The sequence below is a fragment of the Stegastes partitus genome, unplaced genomic scaffold (genome assembly GCF_000690725.1).
Source record: "Stegastes partitus isolate 25-593 unplaced genomic scaffold, Stegastes_partitus-1.0.2 Scaffold273, whole genome shotgun sequence".
NCBI classification, from domain to species: Eukaryota; Metazoa; Chordata; class Actinopteri; family Pomacentridae; genus Stegastes; species Stegastes partitus.
This window is the reverse complement of record NW_007578004.1, coordinates 217,797-238,714: the sequence shown is the minus strand read 5'-3', so window position 1 is coordinate 238,714 and position 20,918 is coordinate 217,797. Positions and strand designations below refer to the sequence as shown.

The window sequence follows — 20,918 nt, the reverse complement described above, 5'->3', positions numbered from 1 at the left end:
ACAACACTCCTGGCTAGACGTTTAACTCTATTTAAGTGGAAACAAGTCCACCCTCTGTCACATAATAGCTGGTTAAAAGAGAGTCTATATTAGCAGATTGGAGAAAATTAATACCTCACTCAAAAACCGTGTTGACTCTTTTGACAAGTCCTGGAAGCCCTTTAAGGAAGGTCTGGATAAGGGTACAATCCAGCTGAATGATACCTAGATAATAATAATAATAATAATAATAATAATGTTTGTTTATGCTTGCTCAGTTGCTTCAATGTTTTTGATCTGTTTGCTTTCTGACGGGAACTCAATGTATTTGTTTTCTGCTGATGATGTCATGGTTTATGATGAAAAACACCAGTTTTACGAATAATAAATTAATTGAATAAAGTTCAAAAGTGCCTTAAACCTGCAGTCAGCAGGGGGAGACTCTTCTGGTTTCAAGAAAATGTCCAATTGCGTAGAAGTCAATGAAAAAAATAATTCTAGCTCTCACTTGATTTGTTACGTCGGTAAACATTTTCCTAATGAGTTTATGGTCACAATCGCTAATATCAAATCCCCTTCAATGCAGCATAGTGTTCATTTTCTCAATTCAGGTCCAATTCTAAGTAAAATAAACACTAAAGCTGGGTTTGTTTTAAGGCAGGGCTTGCTATCGAATGACATCGCTACTGAATTGGCGTGGGTACAATCTATGCTAAATAAACAAAGGCGTTTTAACGTTTCGAGTTGGAATTATTGTTATTCTGTATTTTGACACCAAGATTTTTCACTTTAACTGCAAATATACATCTGTTCCAAATATCAGTTTCCAGTCTTCTTGATTACTAATCATTCAATATCAGCATTGGTCCTAAAAAATATATTGGCCAGCCCCTCCTTTCTTGGATCAGCACATTAGTCCTAACTCATCTGGCTTTGTGAACCCTTACGGTAATATTTTGAAACTTTGGTAAATGCTTATCGGCTGTTGCCACGAGTTAGATGACGAGACAGTTATCGCTGTCATATTTTTATGCTCACAGCAAGTTAGCTTAGCTTAGCATAAAGACCAGAAAGAAAAAAGCTAGCTTGGCTTTGCTCAAAGGAAACAAATGCTGTGCTGCTTTTTCAGAGGCGATTCTGTTTATGAAATGAATGAATGAAAAATACTTTATTTATCCCAGAAGGGAAATTCAATATTGTAAAAGCTCACCTTTTTTTTTTTTTAATCAATATAATGTATATTTTATACAACAATAATAATAATCATTCAGTCAGTCAATTGTACAATCGAAATTCTAATAACAATTGTATATTAAAAAAATAATTGTACAATACAAAGTCAATTAAACTGTACGTCATCATTTTTACACTGCATTTTTGCACCTGATATAGTAAAAAAAAATGTTGATATTTCATATAAATGTAGGCTAACTGGCTGTTGCCCTCAGGAAAGAGGTACCAATCCACCAACACGTTCTATCCAAGTGCAATACCGGTACTGAATGCACACTAGTCTCCACAGTCTGAATTATTTATCATATGTATTTATTATTTCTATTATACTATACTATATTATAATTATTTTCAATTATCTTATATTATATTTCATATATATTATATATTATTTACATTATTATATCTCTCATATATCCACAGTGTTCTTACTCAACTGTGCAATATATTGATTCTACCGTTTGGCTATTACCATGCTCATTCCTAACTATATATAATTTCTACTGGCTCCTTTTATTAATATATTTATATATTCTTATTTGTCTTTTTAATACTTGTATTTTGCGCCACTGGAGTTGTCTTTTAATTGTGTTGTACTTTGTGTATGATGGCAATAATATTCTATTCTATTCTATTCTATTCTATTCTATTCTATTCTATTCTAACTGGCTGATGGCTGCAGATTCCTATGTACTAAACAGACATTTCCATTTAATTCTCAACAAGAAATCCAGTATTTCATCAAAATGTTCGAGGATGTGATTTGATATTTCCTCCTAAGATTGTTTCATTTGAAGACTGAAAAGGTGAATTTTTTTGTATGCTTTTAATCTTCTTGAGATGCCTCCTCAGATTAATCTTGCAGTCATTTATCTCCATGTTGGGAACGAGTGAGTGACACTATGTAAATGTTCATCTCAGACGTGCAGTTTTCTCACTCTCTCCTTCCCCCAGCTTTAAATATAAATCAGCAAAATGGACTTAAGAGCCACGCTCAGTATTTAATAGTACAGGGAGACTCATACTCATGCCGTTTCACCCACAAGAGGAATCGCTCGGAAAATTAACATTTAGTAGGAGGGTAGGACTGTAGAATGTCAATGTACTGACAGCTGTCAGTACTGCAGTGCTGACAACACTAGAATGTAGAGGCATTTCTGCGTGGGCTGTTGTAGTGAAGTGGGTTAAGTTGCTGTCAGAAGCTGGTGGGTTGCTCACTGTATGTATGGTATGCCTCACGGCTTTAGAGATCAGATTGCACAGAAGTGGGTGGGCTGTCAGCTAGACTGCAGGCTTTTCAAGAATCATCCACAACAGTGCTGCCAAAGAGATAAAAGACTGTGTTTGACTCTTAGCAACAACGAGAGAAAAAGCTCCATATTCAGAGTCTTTTTCCGTATTTTTTTTTTTACCTCTGAATGCTCCTCTGCACGTGCCACTTCTTCCTGCAGGAGGTTCTGCGCTGTCTGCAGGCTGTGCTTCTGGACATGAGCCTCTGCAACGACAAAGAAACATCAGTGATGCATGCAGAGCGAGGAAGATGAGGTATGACTTCACTGGAGCTGCAAGAGGAATCCAGAAAACGGAGAAACCACAGCAGAGAAAATTATTTTCCAAATCACAAAGAGCCTGCAGGGTATGTGCTGACAAGGAGGCGCTGGTGATAGGGTGGATAGTTCTTGGTCAGAAAAAAAAAGGGGAAACGAGGGCTCTAAATGTTCAACTTCAAGCTATTTTCGGAAGCTTGTCTTAGTTTGGTTTGACCACAAGCCTCAAATCCATTTCTCATTTTTGCCATCTGCACCTATTATTCTGTCAGACACATCATTTCGATTTTCTTCAGTAACATAAATCTACAAAAAAATCAAACAAATAATTAGGGGATAAATGCTAATTAAGCACAGCAGAGTTCTCTTTGAAACTGTACTCAGACTGCACACATATGCAACAAATTTAAATTATTTATGCCCATGTCAATACAATAAAAAATGCAGGGAGCCTTGAACAAACATACGGGGGCAGCAGTTTACAAAACTGTAAGAAACTGTGTCAAATCTGCCACAGAAGATTCAAACCAGCAAATATCAACATTACGTTAGGAATGAGCACGCAGCATGATGATGGCTGACAGGACTGTGTTGTGATGCATCAGCAAACTTTAGAACCCTGACGAATGCAGAAAGCTCCCAACACTTAAAAATTGAAATTACGTGGATCTTGGGTTAATTTTTTATCATTTTTATTAGCTATAGAAGCAAATCTTATTGAATAAATAACATTTATAAGTGCATATGATGTCTCTGATGTATTCTCTGCTTTGAAAATAATTCTGGTTGTTACAACCTGGGTCTTATTAGCTTAGTTGCTATTATTCCTATCTAATAATAGCCTTGAAGTCACTAAGGAGAGGGATTCTCCGGTCTATAAACATCTACAAGTCCAACAGTGTGAGAAACATGAGCAGTCAGATGATCAGACAGGTTGTAAATCAAACAGCAGTTCATCCAGTTTATCTAAACTGGCTACAGCTCTAATTTGGAGGTAAAACTGAAGGTGAGTGAACCTAAAATGCAGCAGTAAGGCTGCGCTCACTTGTGAGATGGAAGGAAGGGAAAAATCATAATGTTTACAACTTCTCCAGATTAAAGAATGCAGTGCACTGATGATATAGCACTACTGTTGCAACCATTACATTTGGCTGAAATGTTGCAGAACAGCGGACTTGTGGGTGACTGGACGCGCTGATGTTCTGTGAAGTGTTAAGTTTGAGAAGATGGAGCTTTCAGAAAAAATTACAAGCTGGAAACTGGTAATTATAGTACGGTCCATATGACATAAGCATGGTGTAAGCACAGCAGGTCAAAGTGGAGCTAATAAGACAGTCAAACACAGGGTTGGGCAACACGTTAAAACTTTCCAACCGTTACTGTCAATCCAACAAGCAGTGATGGCTGACATTTCCACAGAGCTGTCTGACAGTCTTGACAGTTCAGATGGCGCCAGATCTGTTTCCCACACAGTTATGTATTTGTGGTGTAACCTGCCACAACATAAACACTGACTGGCAGAAAAAGATATTTTTTAAGTAGAAATGAGCAATATCTAATTTCATTGGTGAGTTGCAACGTTTTCTTCTTCTCTCTGTTGAACAAACACCTTGACAACACATCTGAGGCCTCCTCCTCATACACTCTGACTCAAAACGTGCAAAACCAACAATTGTTTTTGGTAACAATTTTTTTTTGTAATTTTCTTGGCCTTTTTGCCTTTATTGTATATGACAGTTGAGAGGGAGAAGAATGAGGGAAGGACTTGCAGCGAAGGTCCTACAGCCTCTGTACATGGGTCGCCAGCTCAACTAGTTGAGCTATAGTGGCGACCCAAAAACCAACAATTGTAGATGTCTTCACCCCACAGAATAGATCTAATCTGAAGTTCTTGAATGGTTAGACTCATGAATATCTCTGCACAAATGTGTCCAAAATGCTGATAAATCATTTTAGCTGTCCACCTAACCGTAGCAGGAGGAACCCTGGTTTTATGTCTAACTAATCTTTACTGGACCAACTGAGCTGTGAAAAGACAGAAAGACACCATCATAACATTGCACAAACTGCCTATATTTCCTTTTCTGGGGCAGCGATCACAGTACACAACATTTAGGAAACTGCTCCACTGAAATTTGGGCCTGCCTGCACAATTTATTGCTGATGACAGTCACTTAATCACCTCTGTCGACACAGTGGCTGCAGCTAAAACTGCCAGCCACCTTGAGCACAGACTTGAAACTTCTCAATTTGCAAACAATTAAAATTAACCGAATAAAATGACAAAAAATCACCACAAAAACAAATAACTGATGATCAGCCAGTCGCCGAGAGACTGTATATTCGTCCAATCACCCAACCCTTCTTCCAAACAGACAGTTTCCCCCTGCACCTCTTTTAAAACATTTCCAGACCTCAGCAGTCAGCTTAGAGAGAGCAATGAATTTATTATAGAAGGAAATGATGGCAGACACTGCAAGAATGCAGCTGAATAAAAAAAAAAAAATGAAGGGACAATTATTCTTTGAGGAAATCCTCTGAGCCTTGAAATGCATTAACAAATATTACTTTTCCTGGATATTACTTAAAGACAAGAGTGGGGTTGAATAGAGGTCAAAAAAACATTTCTCTCTCTCTCCCCTCTTATTTCATGGCAGCCCCCAACTGATGGCTAATAGAGGAAATATTTGAGGGAGAGTTGTGAAGTGAAAGGAAACGCGCAGGAGGTCTAAAAACAACTTAAAGTAATTTATGGCACAAAGCTCATAGAGGTATTTAAAGGCCCTTAGCACACAGCTGACAATCTGCATCAAAAACTGCTCCTTAGAGACAAAACTAAGCGCAAAGACACAGCACACATACTTTTGGATTAAGTGTCAGTTTTACTGCCCAAGGATATCATTATCTCTGATGGCCACTGTGAACAAAACTCCTTAAATCTGCTCCGGAAAGAAAGAAAACAAGGTGCCGGAGAATAATCCTTTTTCTTGAGTATCAAAGTTGTCTGTGCTTGTATGAGCTCAGAGCAAACAAAGACTGAAAACAGCTAATTTGGCAAACTTTTGATGGTGCCAATTTTCCCAAATGTAAACAATACGGGGCACAAGCTGCACCGTGCAGCCTCCATTTTGTTTGAAGATGTATACAATGGCCTTATTAAGGAAGAAAACAGACAAAAACTGAGAAAATAAGACCCAAGTTGTCTTAAAAGGCTTTGAAATATGGCTCCTAATTGGACATCTGGTATTTTCAGTTTGAGTTTTGCTTGTATTGCTTGCGTGTAGACCAATTATTTGCCTGGCTAATTATCGTGGCCGATATTTGGCATTTGTCCGATTATCTGTGTTTTTATTGGTCGACTATTGATCTATCAAATGTGCAACTTCAGGTCTCTCTCTCTGTCTGTTCACTCTGTGGCCTCAGAAATGTCTCTCAAGCAGACTGTAAAAAACTTATAAGAAACTACAAGCTGTTGCCACAAACCAGGAAATTAGTTCTTCTCACTGTGGCTAATGCTATGCTAACAGCTAGGAGCTAGCAGCTAAGTGAGACAGCAGCTAAGAGAGACAGGAGCCATGGATTAACCTGAAACAGAGTCTGGAAAACAATAATTATTATTACTGTAATATACGGACTTTAGTGGACAATACAAGTGACAGAACAGTGAAAGATTAAGAAAATAGAGAAGAACAGCAGGAGAAAAACTGATCATTTTCAGCTGATCCCACATAAACAGAGGAAGCATCTTAATTTAATCACTCCTATTTCTATTTTACATATTCAGTTACAGTCACCCTTATTAATGAAGAAGCCTAGCTATGAATGACAGCTTCCCTGCTATCAAATGCTGTTAAAACATTACATTTAATGCATATCGGTTCCAAATATCAGTTACCAGTCTTTTCTGATTACCATCAACTTGCATCAACCCTGAAAAACTCATATTGGTCGATTCCTAATAAGAAAATTAAAAGCAAAATGACACTTTGCACCCCTAAGTGCCGACCATCAGCTACAAGCAGGGACGGTCGCAGCAGGCCTAATAAATATGTATGTGGTGCAGTTTTCTCACACTAACACAGCATGTGTTCACCTCCTGGGGGCCGCGGTCGGTCATCAGTATGAACAGGCTTGACCCAGCTGACTGCAAAGTGTGTCTTGTCCCTCCAAGAGACGTCGTGACAGCCACGCTAACCCCCACAAGTCAGGCTGGGTTCACTGAATACCGGGGGGGGGGGAAAGAAATAAAGGTCACAGTAATGACTCTAATAACTCTAAGCCCCACAGGGAAAATCTCTACCCCCCATCTCGACTTACAGAGTGAAAATGGACAATGTGTCCAGGCAGTCGCTTTCCCAGGCGAGATGTTCTCTGGAAACGCTCCCTGCTATTCAAGCATGGCAGCTGAGTCGCTCACTCAGATCTTTACAGGAGATAAATTTGCTTTAAAAGAAGGTTTCTGAGCTAAAAAAAAAACACAAAACATTACGACTTCAATAAACTCAGCTGCCTCCCGCTTTCTATCGCGCCGTCACCACAGCATTAATAATCTATCGCTCCACTTACGTCGTGGCCATCGTTGTGTGAACTCTGGTGTAGTAGGAAGCAGGCATGCATGTGTCCTGACCCCACACTGCAGATGTGGAGAGATGGGGGGTGTAATGGGAGGTGACAGCCAGGCAAACAAATACTCTTAGAGCAGCTGTATGTGACCTACATTTTGGAAGTCGAGGGGGGGATATGGACCTGGAGGCTGCACTGAGCTGAACTAACAAGTGAATGGTGTCGGTGATGGAGTCACGCATTTTCTGTGGGAGCAGATATGAGACAATGAGCAGTCGTGCTGCGACTGCTGCTGTGTGAGCCACACTTTGACTGTAATATGTTTCCCAAACTGTCCCTTTATGACTTAACAACCGGCCCCTCGCAGCAGACGCTAAAGCAAACAGCAGCTATGTATCTGTGATTTATCTCCTGTGATGCGGGAAAAACCGTTTTCAGTAAATTGAATCCCTGTGAAACTGCTGTCATGACATCCGTAAGTGGACGTCTCAGAATTTCTTCCAACTAAACGGTGATAAGACGAGATACTAATCGCTGCATTTCCGGTTCTCAGTCTCTCTCAGTAAACTGATGCCAGTTCAAAATTTTGCCAGAGTTTTGAAAAGGAAAAACACCACAATCCATTGATCGATTAGTTTTTAAACAGATTCCAAAATCGTATTTTTACAGTCTTGAAGAGCCTATAGCCACAAATTATACTTTTGTTGTTTTTCGTATTTCCCCGTTTCTCTGAGATCCTCAGGCACCTCTTTTCTTATTCTAATTCAAACACAAAGGTGACAGAGGCTCTGCTGTCACAGCTTGTAGACTTGGAATACAATGCCTCAGGTAATCAGGGCAGCAAACGCTGTATCTCGTCTTAAATCACTGTTTTTTAAAGAAACAACCTATTCATAACAGCTTCACAGTGATTTCTTAATTATTTTGGGTTTTGTCTGTTTTGTTTCGTCTTATTGAATCATGGCAGATTTGCACTATAAAAGCTATGAAAGCATCATCTGCACTGTCTTTGGAAACATGAAGCTGAGACATACTTGACTCAGACAAGACTGAACGTGTAAATACCTCCAGCTGCCCCTTTAGGGCCTAAATCTTCATTACACGCTGCAAAACAAAACATTTTAATCCAGAAGATAGATGACAGATGAGATACTTTGCCTGGGAACATTTCTGACCTGATAGAGGCCCAAGATACAACTTGAAGTTGTCCTAACTTTTCTAAATCATCCTCCGGGAGCAGACGGAGGAATGGAGGGGTGGACACACAGTTGAACAGTTGGACAAGATAACATCACCTCCCTTTGCCGCTGCTGGATCAGTATACAAAGTTCAAAGCTTGTAAAAAAAGAAAACCATATTTTACGGGGTGCCCCAATAGCCGAGAGGTGCAATGGGCGCATGGGTGCAAGAATTGAAATTAACTGTTGTTTAACTACAAAATAAGTAAATTATAGAGATAATTAGTTTGCAGCAATTTTGATGTATAATTTATTGTTAGTCATTTTTTTCAGCTTCTGATCAATGCTGAACATTCTTTGTTTCCAGTTTACAGAACTTGAGATTTGCTCTATTTCATCAATTTAAACGGAAAATCTTTAAGTTTTGAACAAAGCAAGAAATTTGAAAATGCAAGCTTGATTTCTGGAAAACGCTGAAGGCTGCTTTTCACTGTTTTCCAGTAATTCTGCAGAACCGAGTTGACATTTCTGTAGTTAAAAGGATCATTAGTTGCAGCTCTAGCATCTATTTTATGTGGTTTGATCCAGACATGCCAGAATTTCACAATGTTTCACTCATTTATTTGCTCATTTAAACAGACAGAGTTAGCAAAGTGAACAAATAAGGCTTAGATGTTCCTTCTAATGTATTAATGTAAAAGGAATTTCTGGTACATTTTGTTTCTCTACCTTTTTGAGACAAACTGCCTCAGATCTCATACTTCAGTTCTGCACTGGACACAGCTCAACGCTGGACAGAGCACTGAACATGTATCAGAAAATCACGAGTCTGGGCGTGACAGGTTTGCAGTCTTTCAAAGCTGAAGAGACACAACAAAATAATCGGATCGACTGTCACCCGCCATTGCCCCCAAAGGCTTGACGATGATGCAGATGCCCAGTCTGGGCAGGTTTGGAGTCAGCATTAAAATCCGCTACAGTGATCTGAGCTGATGTGGAGTCAAAACGTACATCACGCTCTTATCGGACTGGTGCTGTGGCAATGCTGATTGATGTGACAGTCACCTGGGATGCACTGTGGACCATGCAGCAACCTCTCAGTAAGAACAGATGTCAACACATTAATGGAGTCCTCCAGTGAGTTCACCTCTGCCTGTGCTGAACTCGCTCTACATTAGAGGCTTTGCTACTGGTGATAATCAGCAGCGTGATCGAGTCTGAACCCATGTTAGAAGCACAGTGCCGTTGCCCTGATGTCCTCAATGCTGCATGTAACAAGCAGAGGTTATTTATTGGCAGCTTTAAGGCCTTAACATCCAAACAAACTGCCTGTCAAGACCGTCTAACGTCATCAGAAACTCTCTTAATTAACAGATTTTACACTTCTCTCTCAGGCTCCTTTTGTCATTCTTCACACAAATACTTCTGTCACTTTCGTGGATATAACAGATAACAACACCGTGGATGCCTTTAAGGAGAGACTGTCTGAAAGCGTGCGCCGTTATCCCTGTTGGTTTGATTAACGCATAAAGACAAGAGAAGTCAAAAGGTCCCTGCTTCAGCTGCACGAGCACCGCGACGAGAGGAAAGTGGTCCTGGTTGAAGGGACCGTGGGGGCATTTAGAGGCTCACCTACTATTTTGGTTCATGTACGTGCAGCAGGGAAAGTGCAAAGCAGCCGTAAAGCAGCTCTGCAAAAAAAAAAAAAAAAAAGGAGAGACAGAAATCAATCTGTAGTCTGAACACACAGCAGCAAGAATCATCGGAGCAGCAAGGGGTAGATAATGTGTTTTTTTTTTAAACAGTCAATTAATTACAATGGGAAAAAATAATATGTGAAATACAATTTTCATGGCATAATGCAACTATATTTTACATTATAATCGCTCACATCATGCTGTGACTAATATGATTCAACTGAGATGTGACACACAGACAGCAGAATACAAAGTCATTTTAAAGCAGCCTGGTTTCATTTGCATGTGATTTAATGCAGGTAAAGTAAAGCTTGATGGGGATACGCTCTGATGCAGCACTTTTCAAATTCAAACTGAGATCAAACAAGCTTTTTTTTAACTTGAATAACATGTCCATAAGGTGTTTTCTACATGCCAGAAGACATCATGAGCAAAATATGTAGACAACACCATAGCAGAGAATTTATACTTTAAAACACTCAAAAACGCAGAACCAGTCCTGTGAGCTTGCAGGGTGGAGCTGTGGGTATTAATATTCTTCTTCGGGGCCATTTTTCCGGGTTGACTATTTATGGCTGAAATACTTCAATACTACAACATGCTACTGTGTCTCATCGGTATGCTGGTGTGCTCGAACTGCAGGCGAGATCTGATAGGAGGTAGGCCATTTTAAGACATGACAACTTTTTAATTTGAAAAAAAGTCTTAATATGTAATTTTGTTACACAGAAATGTGTTTTTTAGGAGTTTAACTTCAACATTTATCACCATATGTGTCCTTCTGCCTTCAGATAGCTGCAAAGATTTAACAACCTGAAGAAGAAAATTTTCATACAGTACCTAGCAGCTGTGGACAACAGATGCTACCAGATATTTATTTATAGATGAATCTGGATAGATTTCCCAGTTTCATCACACTAAACATCATTTTCTAGTAGCTGTAGAGTGTCTACTGGATTCACATTTTAAACATTATTCTATTATTTCTCTAAAAGTTGCTCATTAGTCCAGAAGAGACTTTTGCAAGCTTTTTCCATCCAGACATAATACTGTGTTCACCAAGCGTGCTTACACTAACTTACATGTATTCTGGGTCAATAAGACACAATTATATGAAAGAAAACCTATTAACTCTACATGTATAATACCTTCCTGTGCTGCCAAGTCTTTCTTCAGGTACGTTAATCGTGTATTTCCATATTGGCCAGCTTAGAAATTTAACACAAAGACTTCTGCTTCAAGGCCAGAATGCTGTAACTAAAGAAAGATAGATCTGCACATCCCTAAAGGAGGCAAAGGCATTACATCTAAGCCATTTCAAGACACGATGGGATTATTTTTATGGGAAAAAAACTTCAAAATATGTCACTTCTTTTGAGAGTTTACCTTTATTAAGACGTATCAACTACATGTCCTGCTGCTTTTAGATAGGATTTTAAAATCTTTTTAGGCAATCACGATAAACTTTAATTGAGAATGCTGATTTAAAAACACATCTAGTAGCTGGATGGGGTTTATTGGATTGACTTGAATTCACATTTTAGCATTATTCTTTTTTCCTTTTTTTTTTTTTTTAAAGCTGCTCAATTATTCTGAAGAGAGTTGTAAGCGTTTGCGAAAATTGACTTGGTTTCAGAATTTATTACATTGTGCGGTTTCATAAAACGTCACCAGCATCGACTGTTACATATTTTGTTCAGTTAAGACACGGTTAAAAGTAAGAATAAGAATCTCTAGCCCATAAAGTTATGCATTTAATACCTTCCTGCATCGCCAGTCATTACATCTTTTTACATAATAAAAGGCTCCTGCTTCAAGGCCGGATTGCTTTGACTTAGGCAACTAAATGAGCTGGAAATGCTGCAGTCTGAAAGAAAATATATAAATAAGTAAATCAAATCTACATCAGGAAGTGGGCTAACTTACTGTATATGACAAACAGAAATGTCAAGAAAATATCAAGACCGTTCTTGCCTCTGAGCACAGCACATTTCCATGCCACATGCCTGACCTGCCGATAATGTCATCTGTGGTCAAAGGCAGCTAAATATCAATGAGACAGACTGATGGAGCAGCAGCTTGAAACATAAACACGGAGATGCTGCCAGTCAATAATAATGAACACGATTCTTTCCTTCCCCCGAAAAGCTGCTAAATCTACTGTACTGAATGGGCTACAAGAAAATCAAGTGAAGGAGCTATCTGCAGCTGATTACACACAAATAGGTCACGGTATTACAGATGGGGCCTTGCAGAACATGGATGTATCCAAGGCTTGAAAATTAGCCAGCGAGTCAGCAGCGAATTACACCCCTGCAGCACTTCGGCCTTATGTTTGTCCTCTGTAACACAACAAAGCGCAGCAACCTGAGAGGCTCTCTGTTATATCCAGCACAAGTGTGATAACAGCTTCACGGCTTCTTGTCGAATGCTGCAAACTGAAAGTAACACTTTGCTGAATGCCACATTCCTCTGAGAGAAGTTCAAATGGAAAATAAAGACCCCTCTCTTTTTTTTTCCTCGCCATCTTTTCTTCTATAGCACTCAAAATCGTGGTATGGCCCGTCAATCAAAGTGACATCAGCACCATGGCATCTTTTTTTCCTTCGACTTTCTGCTGGTTGATGATCTTTCTGCAGCCTGACAGTCATGGTCAGCAGAGCTCATGGGATTAATAACAGCTTTAAGACATGTTTGTGCAATTGGAAGAACTCAACTCACAGCTTTATGTTAAATTTATTTCAAGGATTTTCCCAATTTCCCCATTAAGAAGTCCGTTTTTAGGTCCTTTATTTGTGATTAAGTTATTTTTTTTAAACTAGTAAAAGTCACATATCTTTTCATAGAATAGAATAGAACTTTATTGATCCCTTTGGTGGAAACCTGAGGGAAATTGCTGATATATTGATATATTATGTATATATATATATATATCATATAATACAAAATAAAGCAGATAGAGTTGGGATGGATAGATAGAGGCAGCTTTTCAATATAGCAACCCTTACAACCACATAAAAACAAAAGAAAAAATAAAGAGACAACCATGCAGACAAATAAGCTAAATAAATATTCATGAGCCAGAATGATCTTTTACAATACAGCTCACCATAACCAAAGCAGTTTAGTGTAGTACCTTTTCTGCTCATATACACACACTCACATCATACGAGTTTGTTTTGTTTAACATTTCAAGTTCAAGCACAGCCTGTTAATCTTACATTCTAAATGTCTATAAACTATGTAGATAAGACTGAAAAAATGGAAAACAGAAGGCAAAATTGTGAATAGGATTGTACAAGTTGTAGCTGAAGAAAAGTTAAAAATAAAGTTTTGCAGGTATGTTCTCAGTTTGTGTCATTTCAGATAGAGTTTCTTTATTATGTCAGATTTTGTTTAGTCATTTTTTATTTGGGGCCCAAAACTAAATTCTGTACAATATTACAAAATAAAATATCAAATATGTCAAGTCTGAACAAAATGAGAGATAGCGCAGCAACATTCTTCTTGAATTCTGTCTGAGTTGGCTCAGACAGACTGTACTGTACATGTGACAAATTAAGATTTCGACCCAGTGATGGTGCCAGATAGAAAAAAAAATAAAAATCAAAGAACACCAGTGTTACTGTTGCTCCTGATGGGAACATGAAGCCCACCAAGATCCAAAAGTGGTTGAACAACCCACTAGCAAAAACATAAACACACCAAAAAGCCCCAAATCCTCACACACAACTAATCCTAAAGAATCCTTGTGGTGATTGATGGAAATTCTACCCCTGCGCGCCGTCTGACAGGCTCATCTAACTATTATCAACTGTGAGTAACACCCCGAACATCTTGTTCTGTGTATCCTCTGACACCACTTCTATCACTCTGATTCCCTAAAATATGCATCAGACACTGAGCTAACTCGCGGATTCAAAAAGCGAATGTGACCTTACAGCAAAACGCCTCATAAATGCCTAAATCCACATCACACAAAGTTCCTATCACACACAGAGAAACATGCAGGAACGTTCACATCTTTTTACATCCTTCAAACCCACAAGTGGATTGTTGATTTTAAGTCAAAGGGCGTAATCCTTTTATTCAAATCTGAATATGGAAAGTCCCAAAAACAAAAGGGCTTGGCTACCAGACACCATATGCACTTTGTTCTCCACGAACGGAGGTGCTGGATAGACGCTCAGTTCTCAAAGGAAGTAAACATAAAAGCTTTGTCTCACAGCTTCCATTCACTCACATCTGCTGCGATAGCAACAAACAAGCTCATAATCCCATTTCTGTGACCACACCCAACAATCACAAGAACAAGAAAGAAAATAAGACATAACAAGTACAGTCCTGCCTGGGTCTGACCTCTGCTTGTCCTGAAGTCGTGGGTGTGAAGAGAATTCACCGCATGGTCAGTCTGTGACGATTTAACTGGATATTCTTTGTGATTTCTGTTGTCACGGGAACTTAATTTCCAGCACTTTCATGTTCCTTTACGCAGAATTGCACTTGAATTACAGTAGTCAAAAGAAGTAACAGACAAAAAGTGCATTTTGGTCATAAACTGCAGCAGTCAAACAGCTGAAAACATTCAATGGCATTAAATGATCCACCACAGTCTTCCGACTAAACTGCTGCCAGCAGCCAAACATGAGGCTGTTCTGAGTTTTTTTTTTTTTTTTACTTTTTTTTGTGTCCTTTTATCAAGTGCGATCATATAGTACAGTCACATGTTCAGAGACAATGCAGGGATACATGCCTGAGGGGGGCAGCTCACGGATTTCTGCATCCTCACAATGTCCATAAATAGTTCACACTCTTAGACAACAGAGATGAACAGTGACATTCATCCGTGAACACAAAGAGAAAATAGAAATATGCGTTTTAAAAGAAATAACATGCAGTAGTCACAATTAAGGAGAAGAAAAAATCTGTATGGGTTGTCTTAAACTATTTCAGATTAACTGAAAAAATCTGAAATAACTAGAAACCATTTAGTCAAGAGCACACGTGTTTTTTTTGTTTTTTTTACTTAAAACCATGCAATTTAGTTTTTCATGTGGTTTACCAACATATTCTGCTCAACCATGTGATTTTCCTGAAACTTTATAACATAAAATATGGATAATGATAAAGATGCGTGATTTTAAACTGATTTTGAAACTTCCATCCATCCATTATCTACACACCGCTTAATCCTCATGAGGGTCACGGGGGGCCTATCCCAGCCGACTTAGAGCGAAGGCAGGGGACACCCTGGACAGGTCACCAGTCTATCGCAGGGCTACACTTAGACAGACAACCAAGCACACTCACATTCACACCTACGGATAATTAGGATCACCAATTAACCTCAGCTTGGACCTTGTGGGAGGAAGCCGGAGAACCCGGAGAGAACCCACGCTGCACGGGGAGAACATGCAAACTCCACACAGAAAGACTCCGGTGCCACCACCGGGACGCGAACCGGCAACCTTCTTGCTGCGAGGCAACAGTGCTACCAACTGCGCCACCCTGCAGCCCCGATTTTGAAACTTTCTGAGAGTTATTTTTTTTTACGGTTTACAGTGCAAACAATAGCAGATTTGCTGTCAAAATTTGTAGTAATTCTAACTGTAGAGCTGCAAATAACTTGTTCTCATTGTTGACTAATCTGTCCATTATTTTCTGCATTAATCGATTGGTTGCTTAGTCTATAAAATGTCAAAAAATCATGAAAAATGTCAGTTTTCTCGAAACTCTGTGATGACAAATGTCTTGCTTTGTCCATAACCCAAAGATATTCAGTTTGCTTTCATAGAGTAGTAAAGACACTAAAAAATATTTAAATTTTAAGCTCAAATCACAGAATTTTGACTTTCTTTACTAAAAAAAAAATCTATTAGAAATTATCAAAAATACCAGATGAATAAGTTAACAGTTGACAACTAATCAATTAATTAGCTAATTCTTGCAGCTCTAGCTGTCATTTCTAGCTAGCTGAGTTTTGTTTCTATCTGACTCATTTTAAAAAGGAGAATCTTGCAAAAAAAAAGATTAATTAATTCAAAGTCACAATAGCTTAACACTTAAGACAACATTGACTTCTGTTCCAGGCCATATCCACCTCTCCTCACATTTTCTGTCTGTACTTCTGCTGTCAAATGAAAGCAAAATACCAGAAATATATTTAAAAAGTTGAATTAATTGTGAACTTGATGCTGCATGCATGTTAACATGACAAAAGACTGATGCTCATGTGTTCCAAGCCAACATATTTGGAGCTATAAGACAAAGTATAGGATCAGAGGACTACTTTGCTAAAACATAACCCTTTCACACACTTGCAGAATTGGCTTTTAGGAAGAGGGCCAATTTTGTTTGACAAACATAACTCTATTTCAGGTTGCAATAGGAGCTCTAGCAGAGTCAATTTGCATAATTCCAGCAGAGCAGACCGTTACCTGAAACTCAGATTTAGAAGCATCCGAAGGGGGTTGTATTAAAAAATAAATTTAACAGAGCCTGGCTTTCTTTGTGTTTTCTGACTCAACTAAACTTGAAACCCCAACTAAGCCCAAGAGATGATAGGTATCAGGACAGTGGTTGTCAACTTTTACAGTCAATTCAGGTTTTATTCATCAGCGCTCCCATGAAAGTGCATGTTTGACTCATTATTTGATTCTTTTTCTCCACAAAATGACATGATTGTGTATCGCCTTCTTCCATTCATAGGAACAGGTCATAACAGAAAGCTATGAGGAATATGAAAACTTGATTGCCCCAAAAAAGCACTGTTACTGCAAATGACTCAAGAAAGAAATGCTGGTAGAAGACTGTTCTACATTTAAGTCAATATATTTATTTTACCGCTTGGTTCACTCTCAATGCAGCCATTTATTTTTAATTTAACAGCTGCACATTAGAGCTCTTAAACTTCATACATTTAAACATGAGGCTCAACAAGTGCATTTAGGTGCCATAATGAAAGATACATGGGTAACTCAAAGTGAAATTCGTTTTATTTATTATTCCCTGTGATGAATACCAATAGTCTGTTTTCTAACCTTTGTTCTATTTGCTGTAATGTGAACAGTGTGAAATGACTTGGCAGCAAATCAGGGCCAACGCACAAACATTAAAATGCATTTTCTGCATCGCCAACCAAACACATGCAGGTTCCCATGGCAACATGATGCATAGAGTTTGCCTTCTGCAAAATGCACAGCTTTGCTTAGTGGTATTAATGACGTACAGCTCGAGTCTGAATCTGTATCAGTCATAGAGAATAAGAACTGGTGAAAGGCAGCACTCTTTACAGCTAATTTAAATGCCAAACTCGAAACAGGTTAGCTGCACACAATAAGTTACCACGGTGATGCTGAAAGAGAAACACCTCCATGACATTGAAAACTCTGGCTTTAGGGTGCAACATACCTCACTAGCCCATTAATCTCACTGTACTTGGGGAGTAAACCCCCTCAGGTCTGGCACCAACAGGGAAATATTACACGGTAATGTTCTAGCCATGAACACAGTTTGTTTTCCATGTGATTTGTAATCCTCACGTAACCACAGACAAACATACTTTTTGCTTGTATTAGGGCTGGGCCATATCATACTTTGCACGGTAATACCGGTGTAATGTTAGGGGATGGTATGAAATTGAAATATCGCAATAAAATTTGAGTGAAACGCGCATGCGCAGTGCCGTTGTTTTTGTCTGGTCTAATGCACACTGAGCAAGAAGCATGGCAGCGACCGAAGAGGAGGGCAAATGTAGTGCATCAAACGACACATGGGAATATTCGGTCATTGTGGTGGTATAGGCAAAGCACTTTTGAGATACGAATATTCGCCCACCACCCGCCACCACCCAACGGTGGAAACAGAACTGTGACCGCTAATCTAAATTGGCATTAGCTGCCAAGTACGTACTGCCTGTGTGTCCCGCACACTTCCACCCTGTTGGTACGAATATTCACCTGCCGGTATACACCCCCAATATAGCTTATGCACATCAAAAACAGCTGCTTGTTAAATGGAAAATAAACTGTTCTTTTTTTAATTCCACCAACAAAGTTGTGCAGTTTTGAAATATTTTGTCTAGCATCAATTATATTGTCAGTTTTGTCGTTATCGCAAATTTTCTCATTTATATTGTGATAAATATTTTTGGCCATATCACCCTGTCCTAGCTTGTATTTTAGGTTATGACCCCCCAGTCCAACCTCTTCACACGCACACACTGCCTTAACACAAAAGCAAATCCAATATTTGGCCGGCCTGCTGGGCTTCGTTTTAGCTACGATTGAATAACTGCTGTTCAGGGACGAGGTTCAGCAAACAATCAGATACCTCAGTCTGCCTCAGCTGGACTACATCTGCTTCAGCAGTGAGTTCACGAAGGAGTCCTAGAACGCTTTTCAACACCCACTGAGGAATTAAACGTGGCCACATGGGCACATAAATACAGCAAACAAGCCACTTATTTTGTGAACACAGATGTGTGCCTGTGATTGTGGACGTATCTCTGACTAACACTTACTGTAAGTTGTAGCTGCTGTGCTTTGTGGAAAACTGAAATCACTGTGACTTGACATATGTTCTATTTCTACAAATGTTTTTTAGATAAATTAAACATGAGTTTTCAAACTATAAAGTGCAAACTCTAGAAAGACTGATTCATAGTTACTGGCACCATGTTAAGCAGTGTGTGTTGATGTTTTAAATAGCACTGTAGCTGTAGCCAAAAATATCTCAGGATGCTGTCAACACCTGGCCCATCAAAATAAGGAACAACAGACCTCAAGACAAAAAAAGACTGCTTACTATTAGAGCAGCATGGGCTTATTTTCCGTAAAGACAAGCCTGTCCGCTAAAAGTGGCATTTATATTCTTCTAAATGGCAAAAACAATTATATTTTGAGATTAACAAGTCGCCTGAGGTATGGTTTGTCGCCAACATGACTGAAGGAGCATTTTTTTAATGAATGTGTCTAAAAAGCTGCAAAATGTTTGTGTCTGCAAAAGGTTTTGATTCCTGTTTATGTGGTTATTTTTAGGCACATGTTGCACTACTGAGAAAAAAAAATCAACAGTGACTTGAAGCACAAGATATAAAGTACTTATTTTATTGACATCTAAGTTAAACTATGATGTTTTCCCAACCCTTAAATGATGTGCTTTTGTTTCCTGAACCAGAATATAGTCAGACTCAGGATGCAAATCCCACTGTCTGGTGTCAAAGGATTTTTGAGTCAACCGGAGCTACAATGATTAACTAACTGATTGATTAGTTGTCAACTACTACATTTGACACCAACTACTTTGACTTTGACAATCAATTAACCAATCTAAATATGTAAGTCAAAAATTCTCCAATTCCATCTTTTAAATTTGAATATTTTCTGGCTCTCTTTACTCGACTACGACGAAATATCTTTGGATTGTGGACAAATCATAGAGCAAGCAACTCATCAATAGATGAACAGACATTTAAAATAATCTTTACTTGCACCATCATCCACTTTAGCTTCTTCTATAAAACTGCAGGTAATGCAGAAATGCAGCGATGACATTTCCCTTCAAACATATCTGACCAAGCTAAGAGAAATTTACTACTTAATAGTCACAACTTTGAGGAGACCGGGTTGCTTAAAATGAAGATGCTAACTTATGTCTTAGGGAAGCAACGGTACATGACGCGTCTTCTGTGATCCAAAACAGTCAGAAGTTTGTTTGTATCTACAGGAACAAACATTTTCCAGCTTGAGTTCCACCTGGAACGAGCTGGCAGTGCACCAGCTATAGCATGCTAGCAGGGTTAGCCTTAAAAGCTGGGCGCACACACACACATATTAGACATGTGCGTTGTGTTGACTCGTGCTACAAGTTGAGTTTGAACTTTAATTGGTGTTCCTGTGCAGGCAGAATCTACAACTCGCATTGTATGGATCAACTGACGGGCCACCACATGGAATTCACACTAAATATAAACAAAAAGCCTCCAGGCGCTTCTGTCCTGTGACAATTCCAATAAAGTTTTTCAAACTAGATGCAAACAGTGTGCACAAAAAGACAAAGTTTGGGTTACTTTTACTAAAGCTGAAATGCATGCTGGCTTTAATGCCTAACTTAAGTTAATTATTTCACTTGTCTTCTTTGACATCTTTTATTTTATTTAGTCTTTTGTTGTTGACAGTGTGTCTTAACAAGTTCGTCTTCTCTGCAGAACCAACAACGTGCAGAACCGTGACACCATGCACACAGTACCATGAATCTTGCGTACAGCTACACCCCTATTATGCGAAGAAAACCCTGAAAGCTGGCTCCACTAAGAAAGCTGAGGGAAACAGATGCTGTTAATATTTGTGAGAAACTGTCGAGAGCAGAAACACTCAAGGTTTCAGCTCCACCTGGGGATCACGACCACGGCTCACTTTGCCGGCTCTCCCCCCGGTCGCAGATCAACCACACCATACAGCAGGATGTATTAAACAATACAGCTGTCCGCCTTGATTCCTCTCCACAGTTTGTCTCTGCAACGATTACTCGCCTCAAGTAAAGCCTCCTCATTCATCTGTCTCTCCCTTGTTGCGCCAAATGAGAATCAGATGTTTTGCAGAGGAAGGACAGACCCCGCCCATCCTGCGCTGCTGGGGAGGTCGGACAGCATCTGCGTATTGTGCACACATCGACAGGAAGTTTAACATTCCACCCAACTTCCATCACTGGCCGGCAGCTGA

General features: G+C 39.1%; 1 protein-coding gene across 1 annotated transcript in view; it reads right to left on the bottom strand.

Moving 5' to 3' along the window:
* vps37d (VPS37D subunit of ESCRT-I) overlaps nucleotides 1-20,918 on the bottom strand; it is a 50,544-nt gene that overhangs the window by 18,826 nt on the left and 10,800 nt on the right. The window contains exon 3 of the mRNA XM_008282465.1: nucleotides 2,625-2,707. Coding sequence (XP_008280687.1) covers nucleotides 2,625-2,707 — 83 coding nt within the window. The remainder of the gene's footprint in view (nucleotides 1-2,624; nucleotides 2,708-20,918) is intronic.